The 17,016-nt window shown below is 46.5% G+C and overlaps 1 protein-coding gene across 4 annotated transcripts in view; it reads left to right on the top strand.

Moving 5' to 3' along the window:
• The window catches only part of NUAK1 (NUAK family kinase 1), a 97,076-nt gene extending 81,047 nt beyond the window's left edge, over positions 1–16,029 (top strand). For all 4 annotated transcript variants that reach the window (XM_017640158.3, XM_037007103.2, XM_037007102.2 and 1 more), the window contains 3 exons: positions 6,925–7,044; positions 8,531–8,663; positions 11,454–16,029. In XM_017640158.3, the coding sequence (XP_017495647.3) occupies positions 6,925–7,044; positions 8,531–8,663; positions 11,454–12,601 (1,401 nt within the window). In that variant the 3' untranslated portion in view covers positions 12,602–16,029. The remainder of the gene's footprint in view (positions 1–6,924; positions 7,045–8,530; positions 8,664–11,453) is intronic.
• Positions 16,030–17,016: the final 987 nt, after the last annotated feature.

The following is a 17,016-nucleotide window of genomic DNA, read 5'->3' as shown; positions in this document are numbered from 1 at the left end:
TTCGAAGGTTTTTAAAAATGTGTCTCATCTGGTGTTGATCTGTCTTCTGGCTGGATCTGCTCAGCTCTTCCTGACTCAGCATTTCACTGAAAACATATTTAGAAGGGTACTTGTTGCAAAGGCAGGCAGACACATGGCCGCAAGCTGGCCTCCATGTTCAAAAGAGCCCATATCATCAGTGTCTGGACAGGGGGAACATTAAAATGGATGCCCTGTTACCCCCCAGTGGAATATGAACAGTGTAGTCCTTCTTGGGGGCCCTCTCTGGTGCCTCTCTAAGTGTGGGTCCATCTTATGTATTTCAAGGGTGGAGGTCTTCTGCCCAGGGAATCTATAGAAATGCTACTGGTTTAAACTTGTAACCATGAAACCCTGTCACATGTTGCTGCAGTCGTGGCATGAGCCATGTAGCTTGTTCCTTCCCCTTCTCTGCCTGATGTTCATTTGCCATGAGCATGTCTGGCATCAGAAACTATCTGGCCACTAAGAGATGGCGTGGCTTCCAAAAATATTCACATAGTCGGTCATCAGAAAGAATGACAGCAATGTGCTGCTTTGGGTTGCATTCCATACTGTATGGAGAGGCCCCCTGAAGCCTTCTCCACAGTGGAGTAAGCCTACATCTACTAAAATAGACACCCAGCATAGCATTAATTTGCAATTAATAAGAATGGGCCAGATTCACATCCTGCTCTCTTAGAGAATGGAATGCTGACAATTCCCATAGAAGCCTCCTGTAAAAATGTCTGACAATGAGACATCCATGTCTTACAATGACCTCAGGGCCAGCTGACCTCCCTAAAGAGGGCTGAGAATCTGGTGAGCTCCCAGAGCTCAGAGTAGAGGGGCATAGGGGAAATGGCCTGTCACCCCTGGTGACAATGGAAATGCGGCTGTTTCAGATAAGAAAAGATGCTTTGAATGGCAGGGGCTACGATGAGACAGAAACCTCCTAGGCTTAACAAGACCAAGTAGGACAGCTCAGGATTGGGGCCTCTGGGCTTTGATTATATGAATGTGAGAGCTCTGAATTCGTGCGTTAATTAATCCATTCATTTGTTCATTCATCTGTGTGTGTGTATGTGTGTGTGTTTGTGTGTGTGTGTGTGTGTGTGTACCTATCCATGCATGCCTGCATTCACTTTTCCATTCTTGCTTATATTCATTCAGCCAATTTTGTATGTCCTGTGGGCAATATTTATTGGACCACAAATATCTACTGAGTTCCTACCATTACCTGGCCTGTGCTGGAAGCTGGGAGTTTAATAGTGAACCAGATGGCTGGATCCTTGTCTTCTTGGGGCTCAGAATCAGGCAGTTGCTAAAGCAGCAGTAATAATGAGCCATGAAGAGATACAGAGATGAATGAGGAAGATAAGGTACCTACCCTAATGGACTTTAGGATTCTAGTTGAGGACACAAGCAATAAGCAAATAAATACATAGTGCAATTGGTGGTGAAGAAAATCCATGCAAGGTGAGGAGAATGGCAGGTGCTATTTAACTAGGGTGGTTAGACAAGGCCGTTGCATAGGACTCGAACTCCTCAGATCCATAAAGCTTTCTCTGGTTTCCTAGCCTTTGCACACACGTTTCTTCTGCTTGGAATGCTCTTCCCACTGCTGTTTGCCTATGCCTCCTTTGAGTCTCAGCTTGAATGCTTCTTCTTCCAGGAAGCCTTCCTGATCCTTGTCCCTTAGCAGGGCCAAATGGCCCTGCTGTGTGCCTCATAGTGCCCTGTGTAATAACGTTGTGGAAGTGCTGAGCAGGGAGTGGTGGGTCTGTTAACTATGGATGGACCAGAAAGCCTTTGCTGAAGCAGTGGTGGTTAAACTGGGCTTTGAAGTGGGTAGAAGTTTGGTAGAAAGGAATGTGATGATGGCCTTGCAAGGGGAAGGAATAGCAAGCACGAGGACAGGGCATGGGGGCTGGAAAAGGAAAGTGACTTTTATTGAGCCCCTGCTAGAAGCCAGAGCCATGTGCCAGAACTTCTGCACACCTTACTTTGTGTTCTCAGAGTGTCTCTACTGGGCTGGGTCTGATCGTCCCCATTTTACAGAAGAGAAGGCTCCCACAGCTGAAAACCAATGTGGCTGGCTGCATATCGAAGGCTATTTGACTTTAAAGACCAGACACCTGATAAAGTCTACCCTCTGCTATTATCATCCAAATTTGCCCTAAATCCAAGAGAGTGTCACACAAGGGCACTTCTTTGGTCCTTGCTTCAGTCAGCCTTACCTTGTCTGTAGGCAGGCTGCAGACAGCCGTCCCTGGGAGAGACTCTCCAAGTGCTGATGGTGGCCGATGGCCAGGTAGCCTGAGGTTTGGTGGCCAGAGCAGCCATGCAGGGACAGTAGAGTTGAATGTGCTGTGAGCCTGGACGGACTGTTCACTAGCGTCCCCTGAGAGGCTGCTTCTTGGAGGCATGCCCTCAGTTAAGAGCTTCCCCAGATCACTTGGGGTCAGTCATTTCCAGGCTCCCTCAAGAGGCGATGTAAGCTTAGATCTTCCGAAGATGAAAGCTGACCCCATTCCTTTCTGCTCATTGTTCCACTCCCTACCTTCACTTCCTGACAGCTCGGGAGCAAGGCTGTCATGGATAAAGCCACAGCAATTAACTCCATGGCCGGAAAGGAGCTATGGAGTGTGTCTTCCTCTATGGGGTTACCGTCTTCCTAAAGAGTTACGCAGAAAGCCCATTTCCTCCTCCGCCAGCTGGAAGCAATAACTCCCCTTTACGTGGAGCTTTATTGCCCAGGCAGCTCTTCACTGGCTTCACCTTACTGCCTGGGCCTCAGTTTCCTCATCAGCAAAATGGAGATAATAATGGTACCCCTCCTCATAGGGTGGTTGAGGGGACTTGATACATTCATATATGTGGTGCTGACAGAACAGCGACTCCATGTAGTCATGCTGCTGTTACTATTATCTCATTAAATCTGGTTTTGCTTTTCATAACACCATGTGGGTGGTGCCGTTGCAACTCCATTTTCCAACAAAGGAAACAGACTCAGGTAAAGTAACAATTGCTCACATTTTTTGAAGGCTTACTATGTGCAAGGCATGGCTTAAGCTCTTTCCATCTATTAGCTCATATGATTTTTGTGTGGCCGTTTATATTCTGGGAGGTATAGGTTACATTCCAGGGGCTTTACACGCATATCCTCCCATCCTCCCAATGGTTTATTACTACCATTTTGCAGGTGAGGAAATCGAGTGATGTGGCAGGCTCACCAGTCACAGAGTGGTGCCAAGTGCAAGGTTAGCTCCAGGTTACCTGGCTCCCAAACCTCTGATCTGTCCGGCTCGCTGCACTTCCTCTTAGATACTGCGAATGACTATCAGACCACAGCTTTTATTATCATTGTCATCAGCGTCTTTTCCCAGAGCTTAATCACCAGCAAGCTGATACTTCCTATTTCATCGGGTGAACGACGCAGTGATGATTCAGGGATCTGAGGCTAATTCTTTTTTAAGTGATGTTAAGTATATGTAACTAACATAAAGTTTGCCATTTTTAGGTGGGTGGTTCTGCGGCATTAAGTGCATTCCCATTGTAGAGCAACCATCATGCCACTGATCTCCAGAATTTTTGTGTCTTCCCACACTGGAACTCTATTCCCATTGAACACTAACTCCCCATTCCTCCTTCTCCCCAGCCTCTGGCACCTGCTATTCCACTTCCTGTCTCTATGAATTTGACCCCTCTGCATGCCGCATGTAAGTGGAATCATGCACTCTTTGCCCTTCAGTGTCTGGTTGTTTCCTTTAGCACAGTGTCATCAAGGTTCATCCATGTTGAGCTGAGGTCAATTCTTTTGAAGTGTGAACAATCGCTTCCTAGTTTATTTTTCTAACTCTGGTTTTCATCAGCAGGCGTAAAAAGACTCCAAAAATTCAAGACAGGAGTACTGACTTACCAGGTTCCTTTTCAGAGTCCAGATAGAACTGAACAGCCCAGTGTGGGACATGGTTCTGACCCAGTACAGGGCAAGGGAACAATACATCCCCTGTAGAAATGCAGAGCGGTTACCCTTCTAAGGTCACCAGTGTGTTGGCAAAATGTGACTGTAAGAGCAATGCCAGCTGCCCTTTGGCAGAGTTACCCTGTGTGCAGCTGTTGTTCTGTTGCAGAGAAAGTGTCCAGGGTGCGAAGACCCTAATGATCGTGTCATTGTTCTCATCTCTGTGACCTTCAGGATTCGCTTATCTCTTAGGGCTCCTTCAGGTTGAAACCATTTGTAGGATTTGGTTGCTTTTGTTTTATGATGTTTAAAATCATTATTCCCCAAGTTCAGCTTTCCCAGATTTCCCAGATTTCTTTTCTTTCTCTCTGTTCATGGATTTTCAAATAAAAACTGTATTTATTTGAAAGAGGCCTTACATAATTACCTTAAATGGAAAACCAGTCTTTTTTTTGAGTATCAGTAGTTAATAAAGTTACCTACATGTATCTAAAGGGGGGAAGCAGATCTTTATTGAGTTCCAGCTCTGTGTTGATTACTTTTTTAAGCATTTTACATACTTTGTGTCACTTAATTTTCACCATGACGTTGTGCAGGTAGATTCTATTCCTACCTCCATCTAACATGAGAAATTGAGGATTTGAGAAGTTTCATAACCAGCAGCTATTTCCTTTCTTAAAGTTGATATAAGCTCCATATTGCATGAAATCTTACCGCCACAGTCTGGATTTAAGTGGCTCAAGGTGTGAGAGCTATGCATATGTGTATATGTTGATTAATATTGCTTTTCTGCTGAAGTGCCAAGAACATGGGCTAATCTACATGTCTATTAATCTTATGTCAGCGACAGTGACAGTTTTACTGGGAGAGGCTGATAAACATCAGTCTACGAGGATGGGAGTGGGCTATAACATAAACACGCTCTCACAATGGCTACAGAGAAAGCAGGGATGCCCCGAATTGGAGATCTCTCAGCGAGAGTGTGTACACGTGGGGATTTGCATGTGTTGGCGGTGGGTACCTCTCACGCATGTGTGTATTTGGAAGCTCATATGGTGCTTCCGATGCTGCAGACACTGCGGGTGGGAAGGGCATGTATGTTTTCCTCTGGATGCGCTCTGTGCTATGTTGGTTTCTGTCTTAGCCACAGTCAGGGAGGATGAAGCGCTGGGACTTCTCAGGATGGTCCAGGGCTGCAGCCATTCTGTGCCAATTCTGATTGACAGGGCACACTTCATAAAGCTTCCAGCCAACTTCCTGCAAGGGACTCAGGGGCCATGATAAGAAAGTGGAATTCAGGGCAATTAAGTGCAATCTGAGCCCTGAGAATGTGTTTTCTGAGGGGCGGCCATACAGCCAGCTGCTTTCAATGACATTCCATTCATTCAGGGACAACTTTTACAAAATAGGCTTATTCTGTGGGCTGCATACAAAACAGAGCCTCTGTGGCATTCGGGTTGGGCTGCTCTCTGGGCATGAGAATCACTCTGCCTGTATTAAAGCCTCAAATGGAAATCAGCTCCGGGGGTGGCAGAAGCTTGCAGTGGCTCAACTTGTAGGACTGGAGTGAAATTTGCAGATTCCCCAGGGCCGTGTGCACAGCGGTTTGACACGGGTGTACATTGCTGCTTACTAGTTAACTCCCCTGGGATGAATAACCTCATCTCCCTAAACTTCAGTGTCCTTATCTATTAAATAGGTTTTTAAAAAATTGTGATAAAATATCCATAATGTAACATTTATCATTTTAACCAGTTTTAGATGCATGGTTGAGTGACATGAAATATATTCATATTGTTGTGTGAATGGGGTTTTAGATGGAATTTGATTAGAGACTGTAAAGTATTCAGAACACTGCCTAGTACTTGGAGGTCGTTCAGTAAGGGGCAGCTAATTTGTTTATTATTATTTTGCATCTCTTAATGATCTTGTGCTTTTCACAATATACTACCTGCTCTAGAGACAGGTATTTCTTGGGTGGGGGCAGGTACTAAGCAGTGGATTTGACAAAGATGAAAGATGTGGAACCTGCCACTTACTTGGGGGACTTAGAGTCTAACAGGCAAGGAAAACTTAAAAATATATACATACATACATATTATATGTATATATGTGATGTGTATATATATGATAATATATATGTATATATACAGGGAAGAGTGCTGCCATAAAGGATAATAAATAAAACATGTCAAGAAACCAGAGAAGAGAATGATTCCAAGGTGTATACAATACACAGAAAGCAAGGTTAGGTAAAAATTTGCATGGAGCTTGAAGACCTAAAGGTTATAAAGTATTTTTACATTCATGGTCTCATCTTGGTTGATACATCTACTTTCTTATTATTCTCACAATTATCCTGCAATCTGAAACAGGATAGCAATCCTGGATTCCCATTTTCTCGTGAATAGATTGAGGCTCAGAGTAGCTAAGTGGCCTGCTCCATGTTACCCAGATGGCTAGGGGCAAAGTTTGGGCTGAAATATGATGAGTCAACACCCAGAGCTCTGGGTCCATTTCTGGTTTTCCAAAGTGTGATATGCACACAGCCATGGAGGCAGCGTGATGTTAGTAAGCCCCAGATGGACAAGTTTCTGACTGATAGTTATACTTTAATGTTTTATCAGCAACATCAAGCCTCTAATTTGGTGTATATTTCTCAGGGCAAGTCCAAATTGAAGGGAAAGTAGGAGTCCATGTAAGAAGTAACTTTAAGTAAGTAAGAGAGCTTGCAGGATACAGTTAGGGCAGAACTTGTGATGGATGCCAGGGAGGGCAGCTGGGAATCACTGTCTCAGTCACGTTAACTGGAGACTCAGGACTGGATTGAAAATGGCCATCCAGCCACCAGACCCACCGAGGTGCCCCTCCCGCGCTCCAGTGCGTGTGGTGGGAGTTGCTCCATTGCAGACACTTCCTGGAACACTAACAGGCCTCCTGGTTCTTGCCTCTCTTCACAGATTGCTGACTTTGGGCTTTCCAACCTATACCAGAAGGACAAGTTCTTGCAAACATTTTGTGGGAGTCCACTCTACGCATCTCCTGAAATTGTCAATGGGAGACCTTATCGAGGGCCAGAGGTGAGTATGTTGCCTAATGTATATGGGGAGTCGGAAGGGGGACATGGATGAAGGAAAGGGGGGAGGGGCAGGACTGAATCTGGGAAATATTTTTAAAAAACACCTTTTTTTTTCCTTGTACAATTATAAAGACCCTAAGATACACAACATGTTTTACTGTATGTATGTACCATAATTTATTTAATACTACCCTAGATTTAGACAGATTGCTTTCAGTTTTCCCTATTAAAACAAAACAGACAAAAAACCAAAGACCCCCAAACTCTGCAGTGAATATCTTTTTGCATCATTTTTAACAGCGGGTATTTTTGATTAAGGAAATACATTTTAATTGCATCTGCTAATTCATGAGACATGCCTGAAGCTTTCAGGGCCACTCTAAGAGAAGCGTACGTGAAAATGGTATTTTGAAAATGGGTGAGTTGAAAGTGATTTTTCTTTTTTAGAAAGATGATTCTCTTTACAGAGAGATTCATCCACTCATTATCCTTTAAATAGCAGCTGCTCAGTGGCTTGAAACATTTGCTTCCAAATATTTATCCGAGAGGGCTTGGGGGCTGGGCTGGGGAGGGAAGAGAAGGAGGCCGAGCGCCTCTACCAGTTGCAGTTAAGAGAGAGTCTCCCTAAAAGAAGGATGTAAGGGAGGAGTATAGGATTCAGTCTGCAAAACTAGAAACTTGACACCATGGATGATGAATGCTTCTTTCAACTTCTATCATCTGGGTTATAAGCCCGCAGCCTCTGATCTGGCTAGCAAGCTTACTTTATTTGGCCAGTTCATTAGCCTTTTCTAAAACAATTGAACAACCATTTAATAATTAGGAGATTTCACATAAAAGTCTGGTTTCTGACTTCTCTTGAAAAACCGGAGGGCCTGACATTCCTACATGGCAGCGTCTAGCCTCCTGAGGCTGCCCGCTTAAGGTGGGCAAATGCTCGCCACAGCTTGTCTCTGACACTCCACGTTGTACTCCCAGCAGGTTTTGTTGCTGCCTGGCTCCTATTAGCATTTGAGTATGCAGCCCCTGATCCATCAGAAGAGGGTGCACAAGGAATTGATTCCTGGATGGGAGTGACGGGCCCGGTGTCTGGGTCGCAGCTCCATCACTGGAGTAGGATTTCCGGAGAAACCATTTAGCCTCCTTTTTTCTTCAGTATTCTCATCAGTCAAATGTGGTTGAAAATAATCCAGGCCCTGCCTTTTTTATAAAATTATAGGAGCAAAGGAGATAGTCTGTTTACAAAAGTTCTCATGCTGTCTGGGGCTGTTGGCTTTGGGTTGGCATGGAGAGGTCAGGCTCTGCAGCAGGCCCCAGGCTGCACTGCCTATCAGCTGTCGGGCTGCGGTGGGAACCTGGCTGCCAGGTGCTAAGTTCCGTTCCTGGGGTCGCTGGGGGTGGCTGCTCACAGACTGTGATGCTAACGGTTTGGAAGGCGTCCTGGAATCTGCTTTCCAACTCTTATATGTCCTGTCTCTCTGCTCCAGGTGGACAGCTGGGCCCTCGGCGTGTTGCTTTACACTCTGGTTTATGGAACGATGCCCTTCGATGGTTTTGATCACAAAAACCTCATCCGGCAGATCAGCAGTGGAGAGTACCGGGAGCCCACGCAGCCCTCAGGTGTGCGCCCGTGGTGGGGGGAGAGGCCGGGAGGCCACAGTGGGCTTGCCAGCACTAGCTCACTCTTTCTGCTTCTGTTTTAATGTCAGGAAGGAGTCTCCTGTTTTTTCTCTTTCTCCCCTGTAGAGTTTTGCCTTTGGCAAAGCTGGCTTGTTAGGTTGGTTTGCTCAAATCTTGCCAAATGGAATTTTCAGAAGAAATGTCCTGTGTGGCAGACAGGCTAGGAGTCCTGTCTTGCTCTATGCACCTGGGCAAGCCCCCTTATTCTGTTTGGATTCAGTTTCTCACCTACAAATTAAAATTTTGGAAAAGGTATGGCGGTCCCTTCCCCTCCGTGTAGATACCATCACTAAACCGTGAGTGCCATGAGGGTGGCACCTGCTCTTTTCACCCCTGGCTGGGGATATGGCACATGGGCACTGTTTCATTATCTATTGCTGTATAACAACTCTTTCCATCCCTCGCTTCCCCCAGAACAAGCTCAGCAGTTTCACCCATGTAGCCATATATCTCGATTCTGACTTTGCTTGGGTTTCTCCTGTGGCTGCTCTCAGAGGGCAGCTGGGTTGGGCTGGCTGTGGGACATCTCAGCCCTCTTCTATGTGGCCATCCTCTCCGGGCCTCTCTCTCCAGGAGGGAGCCTGGTCATGTTACAGCTCAGGGCTCTCAATGCAGGAAGAAGCAGCTGCTGGGGCCCTTAGTGTCTGCACTTGGTAGCCAGATAATGTCATTTCTGCCACATCCTATTGGTCAAGGCACGCGAGGCCACAAGTTCCATCTCTTGGTGGGAGAGCGTCAGGCGTGGATGGAAAGTGTGTGTGCAGATGGCCATCTTTGGAATGTAGTTAACACAGGCACTTCATGTATATGCATACTACACACACACGCACACCCTGTTGGTTCTCATTATTTGCGGTAGGTATGTCCTATGAAGGTGGTGCAGACATTCAAGTTCATGAACACAGAAGCGTTGCTCCTAGGAAAAAGACAGGGGCTCAATTCCTGTGAGCCTCTGATCACAATATTTCTGTCAGCTGATCAATACATAACCTTGTTTTATATATGTTTAGGTTTAAAGAGACCTCATTTAAAATACACCTCATTTAAAATACATTGTTGATTCATTAACATTGAACTCATTCACGGCTGACAGCACCATAACTCATGCCTGAATGAGGCTTATCTGACAAACAGGTTTTCTTCATAAGGCACATCCCAGCCTTCCTGCTCTTAGGAACGCTGGGTGCGCTTTAGCACTAGGGTTGGGGCCATTTTACACAATGAAATCAACAAAAAGCATAAAAATGTCAAAAACGTGGACTGTATAGGCTGTGAGTAGTCTACCTGTTAGCAGTGTGAGAGCAGAAATGAGAAGGCAGAGCGTCATTGCCTTATGTGACCTCAGCTGGGACCATGCATACACGCTGGGGGAGACTCACATTTTTTGCCACTTGGTAAATGTGCACAAATGACCAAGAAAGTGCCACAAGTATTGATTTTGGGGTTAGTGAGTAGTGAGTAGGCAAATTTATAAATATAGAATCTGTGAATAATAGGGGTTGACTGTTGTATATGTATGTGTGTGTGTATATATATATACGTTTATACTTTATGTGTGTGTGTGTGTGTATATATATATTTGTTTGTTTTGTTTTCCAGTAAGCCAACCTGGTGTTATTTTTTTTATTTTTGAGAAATTTTGTAGTGGTCTTATTTACTTCACCAGTTAAGTGGCATCAACACAGTTCCTGGCACATTACAGAAGTATAGAAAATATTTATTGAATGACTGCATGAATGACCATCCTGTCAGTTCTCAGGGGTGCAGCTCACCACCAGCCCCACTGCCAGGCCCTTGCCAGCTACTCATTAGCCTATACATGTGACAGAGAGGAGGTGGCACCTTCCCAGGATATATAATTAAGTTCCCACTGGGGGAGCACAGTTTGATCTAAAAAGTCATTTTATAAGTTGTGAGCGTCAGCTGGTTCCTGTGCCCTTTTCAACATCCCTTTGGGGTTTTCCCCCTGATTCTCCGGCAGCAGAAATCTGCAAATGGAATTTTTCAGACGGGCTGTAAAAGGATAGCAGATAGAGATCAGCTTTCTGATCTGACAGCTCAGCAGGCTACCACTTATGTCTGAAAGGGAAAGGAGGTGAGCTCGCTGGGTGTGAACCTGGCCATGGTCCTGCTGGGGTCAAGCCAGCCTTGGGGACCGCCCCTCTCACTGCCCAGGTGTGCCAGGTGTGAGCTCCTCTCCACCTTTTCTCTTTCCCTCTCTTATGAGGGGCCTTTTTTGTGCCATCTCAGCCCCAGATTTCCTTTTCATACTTCCCCAGTGACCCTGAGCACTGCATGTTTATACAAGCCTACCTTTGGAGGACTGAGGAAAGCCGTGGTAATCTACATCTGTTTTCCCTGTTGGTAAAATGATACCCACCAAAGGAATGGTGGGGCCCTGCATGGGTCTCGTGTCTTTCCCCCTGTATTGTAAGGGTCTGAGCTGATGGAAAGCTCAGTATTCCTGTGGCATTTCTTCACTTGTAAGGAAAACATGCCAGGATGTGATAGAGCACCGACTGGCCTGTTGTTCTGCGTCTTGATGCTGCTTTTGATGTATAGTCTGGAAGATTTTGGCTTCTGGCTGGCTCCAGAGTGTGGCTGGATCAGGACTCCAGTTGGAGTTTTCCTAAAGTGAGCATGTGTCCCTAGCCAGTCCTGGGGGTGTCAGCCCTGTCAGGAAGCCAAAAGCTCCCATGTAATGGAGTCTTTTCATTGCTTGTCCCATAGATGCTCGAGGACTCATACGGTGGATGCTGATGGTGAACCCCGATCGCCGGGCCACCATCGAGGACATCGCCAACCACTGGTGGGTGAACTGGGGCTACAAAAGCAGCGTCTGTGACTGCAACGCCCTTGCCAGCTCCGAGTCCCCACTCTTGGCTCGCATCATCGACTGGCACCACCGTTCCACGGGGCTGCAGGCTGAGACTGAAGCCAAAATTAAAGGCCTGGCCAAACCGGGGGCCTCCGAGGTCATGCTGGAGCGGCAGCGGTCGCTGAAGAAGTCCAAGAAAGAGAATGACTTCGCCCAGTCTGGCCAGGACTTGGTGCCTGAAAGCCCATCCAAGCTGAGTTCCAAGAGGCCCAAGGGGATCCTGAAGAAGCGAAGCACTAGCGAGCATCGCTCTCACAGCACTGGCTTTATCGAAGGCGTAGTGGCTCCTGCCTTACCCTCTGCTTTCAAGATGGAGCAGGACTTGTGCCGAACTGGTGGGTCCCTCCCCAGCTCCCCCGAGGCAGAGGTGCCAGGTAAACTCAGCCCCAAACAGTCGGCCACCATGCCCAGGAAAGGCATCCTGAAGAAGACCCCGCAGAGAGAATCGGGCTACTATTCCTCCCCCGAGCGCAGTGAGTCTTCGGAGCTGTTGGACAGTGCTGATGGGAGCAGCATCCCGCCCCCCAGCCCCCCGGACACAGCCAGGGTGGCTTCCCACAGCCTCTCCTGCCGCAGGAAGGGCATCTTGAAGCACAGCAGCAAGTACTCAGCAGGCACCATGGACCCAGCCCTTGTCAGCCCTGAAATGCCCACACTGGAATCCTTGCTGGAGCCCGGCGTCCCCTCCGAGGGCCTCTCCCGGAGCTACAGCCGGCCTTCCAGTGTCATCAGTGATGACAGCGTCCTGTCCAGTGACTCCTTCGACTTGCTGGATTTGCAGGAGAATCGCCCCGCCCGCCAGCGCATCCGTAGCTGTGTCTCTGCCGAAAACTTTCTGCAGGTGCAGGACTTTGGGGGGCTCCAGAACCGGCCCCGGCCCCAGTACCTGAAGCGGTACCGGAACCGGCTGGGAGACAGCAGCTTCTCCCTCCTCATGGACATGGATGATGTGACTCAGGTCTACAAGAAGGCTCTAGAGATCTGCAACAAGCTCAACTAGCATCCTGGGGTGCAGGGGTGGGTTGGGGTGGGTACGAGGAAGCAGTGGGAGCAATGACTTGTGCTAATGAGCTGGTTACCTCTTTGCTGGCCATGATAATAGACTGAAAAAGGATTGGTGCCATCTCTCTTGGCCAGGTTTGCAGCCTTGAGCCAGCACCCACAAGGGAAAAGTGGGCTCTCTGCCAGCCCTGCCAACTGCCACTCAGAATCTGGGTCCTAATTGGCGTTTGCTTTCTGGCACCTCCTAGAGGACCAGCTGTCCAGGGGAGGTGGTGTTGGCCAGCACTTAGAGGGTGGGGAGGAAGCATATGGGAGAGGGAGCATTTCCCTAGAAGTTATCCAGATGCTTTTCTGAAGGAGGGGCAAGACAGACTGGGGCCACCTGTTCTGGGTGAGGTCGGAACTTGCTCCTTCTATCCTCACATCAGCAAGCTTGGTCTGACTACGTGGGGTTGACAAGTAGATTTCAGCAACCTGAGCTCGAATCTGTGATCGATTGATAGTGGCTGCTGGGTGTGCTGGTTCGAGTAGCCCAGGCATCTGGGAGGAGTACTGTGTAGTAATGGCTGCCATGAGGCCCGGAAGGGGGCAGTAGCACACAGGCCATGTAATTGCCATCCTTGACCTGGCTGGGCCCTGGGAGTGTCAGGTGAAGGTGTCCTAAGGTGTCCTGGGATCTATATTCTTCCTTTCATGCCGCTGGTGTGGCGTTTGTTAATTTGCTACTCTACTTTGAATGGAACACAGGGCCTTGGTCAGAGAGAGAATGCTCTGAGCACTGCTAAGGATTCAGAGTCAACCCATGGTGATTTTTTTGGCTTCTTGCTGTCTGCCTTGCTCTTCAGCACAGCCTTCCAAGGGTGGACAGGGAAAACAGTGGTGGTGTCAGAGGTCAAAACTATGGCGTATAACAGAGCTTGGAACTCTCTGTGGTCTGCACAGATGAGTGGAAATTGATCCTCACCAGCAAGGGGGCAAGCTTGTCGATTCCTTTAACATCTCAGTATTAACTGGAGTGCTGCCTGCTGGGTCTTCACCCGTGTGGGTGCTTTGAATTGGATGAGATGTGTCCATAGGCTTCAGAGGAGTAGCTGGCTCAACATCTACCTGTTTACTAATAGCAAATGTTTTCCCATCCACCAAGTGTGGAATCCTCAGACGTAGGTGAGTCTGCTTCTAGGAAGTTAGCGTGCAGGTGGGATATTTGGGTGAAGAAAGGAGAGCCAGGCAGAAGGTGCGTTCCCCCCACACCTAGGTATTCTGTGTCATGGGTTTGAACTCCTAGGCTTTGGGGAGAAAGAAAGTCCTAGACATTCAAATGAAGAAGGTGTTGAAAGCAGAGTGGGTGGGGAGGAAGCACACAGGAAAGAACATTTCCCTGGAAGTCACCCAGATGGTTCTGGAAGAGGCAGAAAAGATATGTGACAGGACATTTGTCTTAAAATGTAACTTAACTAGTTATTTAACTTCTAGACACCAGATTACAAGTGACAAGATGTCACTCCCACAGTGGGCACCTTTGGATGTGAGGTTTGAAATTAATGGTCTTATTTGGGAATGTGGGATGACTTGAAATTGTACTGGCCTGGGCAAATCAAAACCCTTGTTTCAAGATGGCCAATTTCTGATAGTTATCTAGAAATATAAGGAGGGCAAATCTTGGGGGGTATTTTTGGGAAAACCAACAGTTCATAAGGAGATGAGAAAGAATTTGCCTTAAAGCACTAACAGTGTGAATTAGAATGAAACTGCCCTTTCCCTAAGGAGATGGCTCCATTTCTCCCCTCGCCACCAGCTCTGGGTGGGGGCTTGTGCATTCCTTCAGGTTGAGCTGAGTAGTGTATTATGGGAAACATCTCAGTTTCCTTTCATTCAGTTCCACCTCCTTCCTGAACTCCAGTATAGGTTCAAAGGGAAAAAAAAATCTGTAGATAGCAAATTATGTGTGGGGGTTTGTGTGGGTGCGTGGAGGGCATTCTGCAACCTCTGAGCTCCTTACTCCCTGTCTCACTTTATGCAACCTCTTCTGAACAGCCTGTACTACCATGCTGCTGGTCCCTCATGCATGGCAGCTGGCCTCGTTGGTAGTTGTCAGTATGACTTCAGTGTAACACCTACCTACTGGTTGATGCATTTTTTTCCTTTTGCCAAGTGATTGCATCTGTTTAGTATTTTCCATCCTTCTTATCTTTAAGTAAAAGTGAAACTATTAAGGAAAATCATTTTACTTTCCCCATCTCACCACCCCGAAAAACACAGGTGTGTTCTCTTTTGTCAATAAACCAGGACAGTGGATTATGGCAAAGACAGTCCTCCACTCAGAGGCAGGGATTCTGAGTTGAGTCCTGGTGTGCTGCTAACCAGCTGGTGGCCATAGGCACCTACAGTGTTTTGGGGGCTAAGTCTTCCCTTCAGTGAGGGCGGGAGGGGTAGATTTGCTGGCCCTGCAACCTGTCTAGGTCTGACATTCTGCTAACACCCTCAGATTCTGGATGCAATATCGATGCTGTCCTTTCGAGGAAAAGCTTGGAATAGTAGGAAAATCCCTGCAAAGTCCTACTGTCCCTACCAGCCAATCCCCAACCAAGGAAGTCATGCTTGATTAATTTCCATGGAATTAAAGTGAGAGACACTTTTATGATCCAGTGGACCAAGCAGGAGATTCGATGTCAGCTGTCCTGGTCCTTCCCGTGCCTCTGTAGGCCTTTCAGTGTCTTAGTTTACATGTCTGCCAAAGGAGTAGAATTCTACTTCTCTTTACAGGTAAATTTCAAGGCATGATCAGTTTTCAGGAAGTGCTTCAAGACCCCAGGTGAAATTACAATGCCAAGTGCTCTCTGAATTTCCATCCCTGTTGTAAGGTGCTGCTGCTTCAGATGATGGGGGGCACTTTGCAGGGTGAAATCCAGGTGAGGGTTACCCAGGCGTGTTGTCTTGAGTACAAATGTGAATGATCGACTGACTGCTTATTGCCAAACTGGAAATGTTCTGTAGGGATTTACTGGCATGGTATATCATTCCTAGAAGAAAAAAATAAGAGAGAAACTTGACTGCACATTTTTTTTTTAAATCCGTGTTGTGACTTTTATTTAATTTCTTTTTTTTTTTTGGTAATAAAAAGTTGACTTTTTTATTTGAATTTGTCTTTTTTTATTTATTGGTCTGAAAGGCATTTCAAAGGTATTATAATAATATATTGGTGTAATTTAATTGGTGCAACATGCTTTATGGCTCCAGTCAAAGTTGGTTTTCACTCATTTGGTTGGTTGGAGCCCAGAACAGCCTACAGGGAAAGAAAAGCTGGATAACCACCCAAAAGTTGTTTGTATTTTTATTGGAAACTGATTTTTGTTTTTTTTTGTTTTCGTTTTTTTTTTTTTTGTTTCTGTTTTTATTTTTAAATTAAATAAATTGCAATGAGCTGAACTGAATTGGGACCTTGCTTCTTTCTTCGGTTATTTTTCTCTGAGTTAAATAAGTGACACAAGAACTGTGAGGAACAAAAACCCACCCAAGTCAGCGTAAGCATGAAAGGGGGATTTATTGTTCGTTCTCAGAGGAGGAAATGCAGCCGGAACTCAGCTCATGTCTATTTTTCTGCCTAACAAAACCAGGAACTGGAGAGGTAGGAGCTGAGAGGGCCACAGGCCCCTTCTATGCTCCCCTTTGCCTAATAGCTTTCTTCTCCTTCTATAGCCTGCAGTTCCCTGCCCTCATTTTATGACCCACCTTGGCTTATCCCGGAGTTTCCAAATGTACCTATTCTGGCTTCCAAAAGAGACAGCTGACCCTCTTCCTTCAGTCTGGACTAGAGACCCCCCAAAGTTTACTGCTCATTCTCTCTTCCCAGGCTTCAGCTTCCTCTGCCTTCCTCTTCCTCCGCTCTGCCCTGTGCGCCAAAGGCAGGTAATTGCTCAGAGTCCGAGATCAGCGGGCCATGCTTCTAATGGGGGTGGGGGGACCACTGCTCTGTCTGTAAAATGGCATCCAGGTTTGCATTTTGCCATTGTCCCTTGTGCAAACAGACCCTGCAGGAAGCTCTTGGAAACAGGGATCGATAATAGGGTGAGATGTTCCTGGTTCTTAAAATAGCAAATGACAGCCAACCTTACCCTGGTATTAAACACTGGAGTCATGCTCTGCACCAAATAGTATGAGGGGATCCATGAAAGAGAAGCCTAATTTTCCAAAGAAACTCAAACTTTCTCCCCTTATCTACTGGGAGAACATTGGATGTAACATCACATGTAGCAAATGAAACTATAGGATGCCAGTTAAACAATGTATATATTTTTAGTATAAGTACGTCCCATGCAATATTTGGGTCGTGTTTACACTGAAAAAAAAAAGTTATCTGAAATTCAAATTGAACTGGGCATCGTATATTTTAACTGGTAACCTAATCTGATGGGG

Source organism: Manis javanica, chromosome 10, assembly GCF_040802235.1.
Source record: "Manis javanica isolate MJ-LG chromosome 10, MJ_LKY, whole genome shotgun sequence".
Taxonomy (NCBI): Eukaryota; Metazoa; Chordata; class Mammalia; order Pholidota; family Manidae; genus Manis; species Manis javanica.
This window is presented reverse-complemented; position numbering and strand designations above follow the sequence as displayed.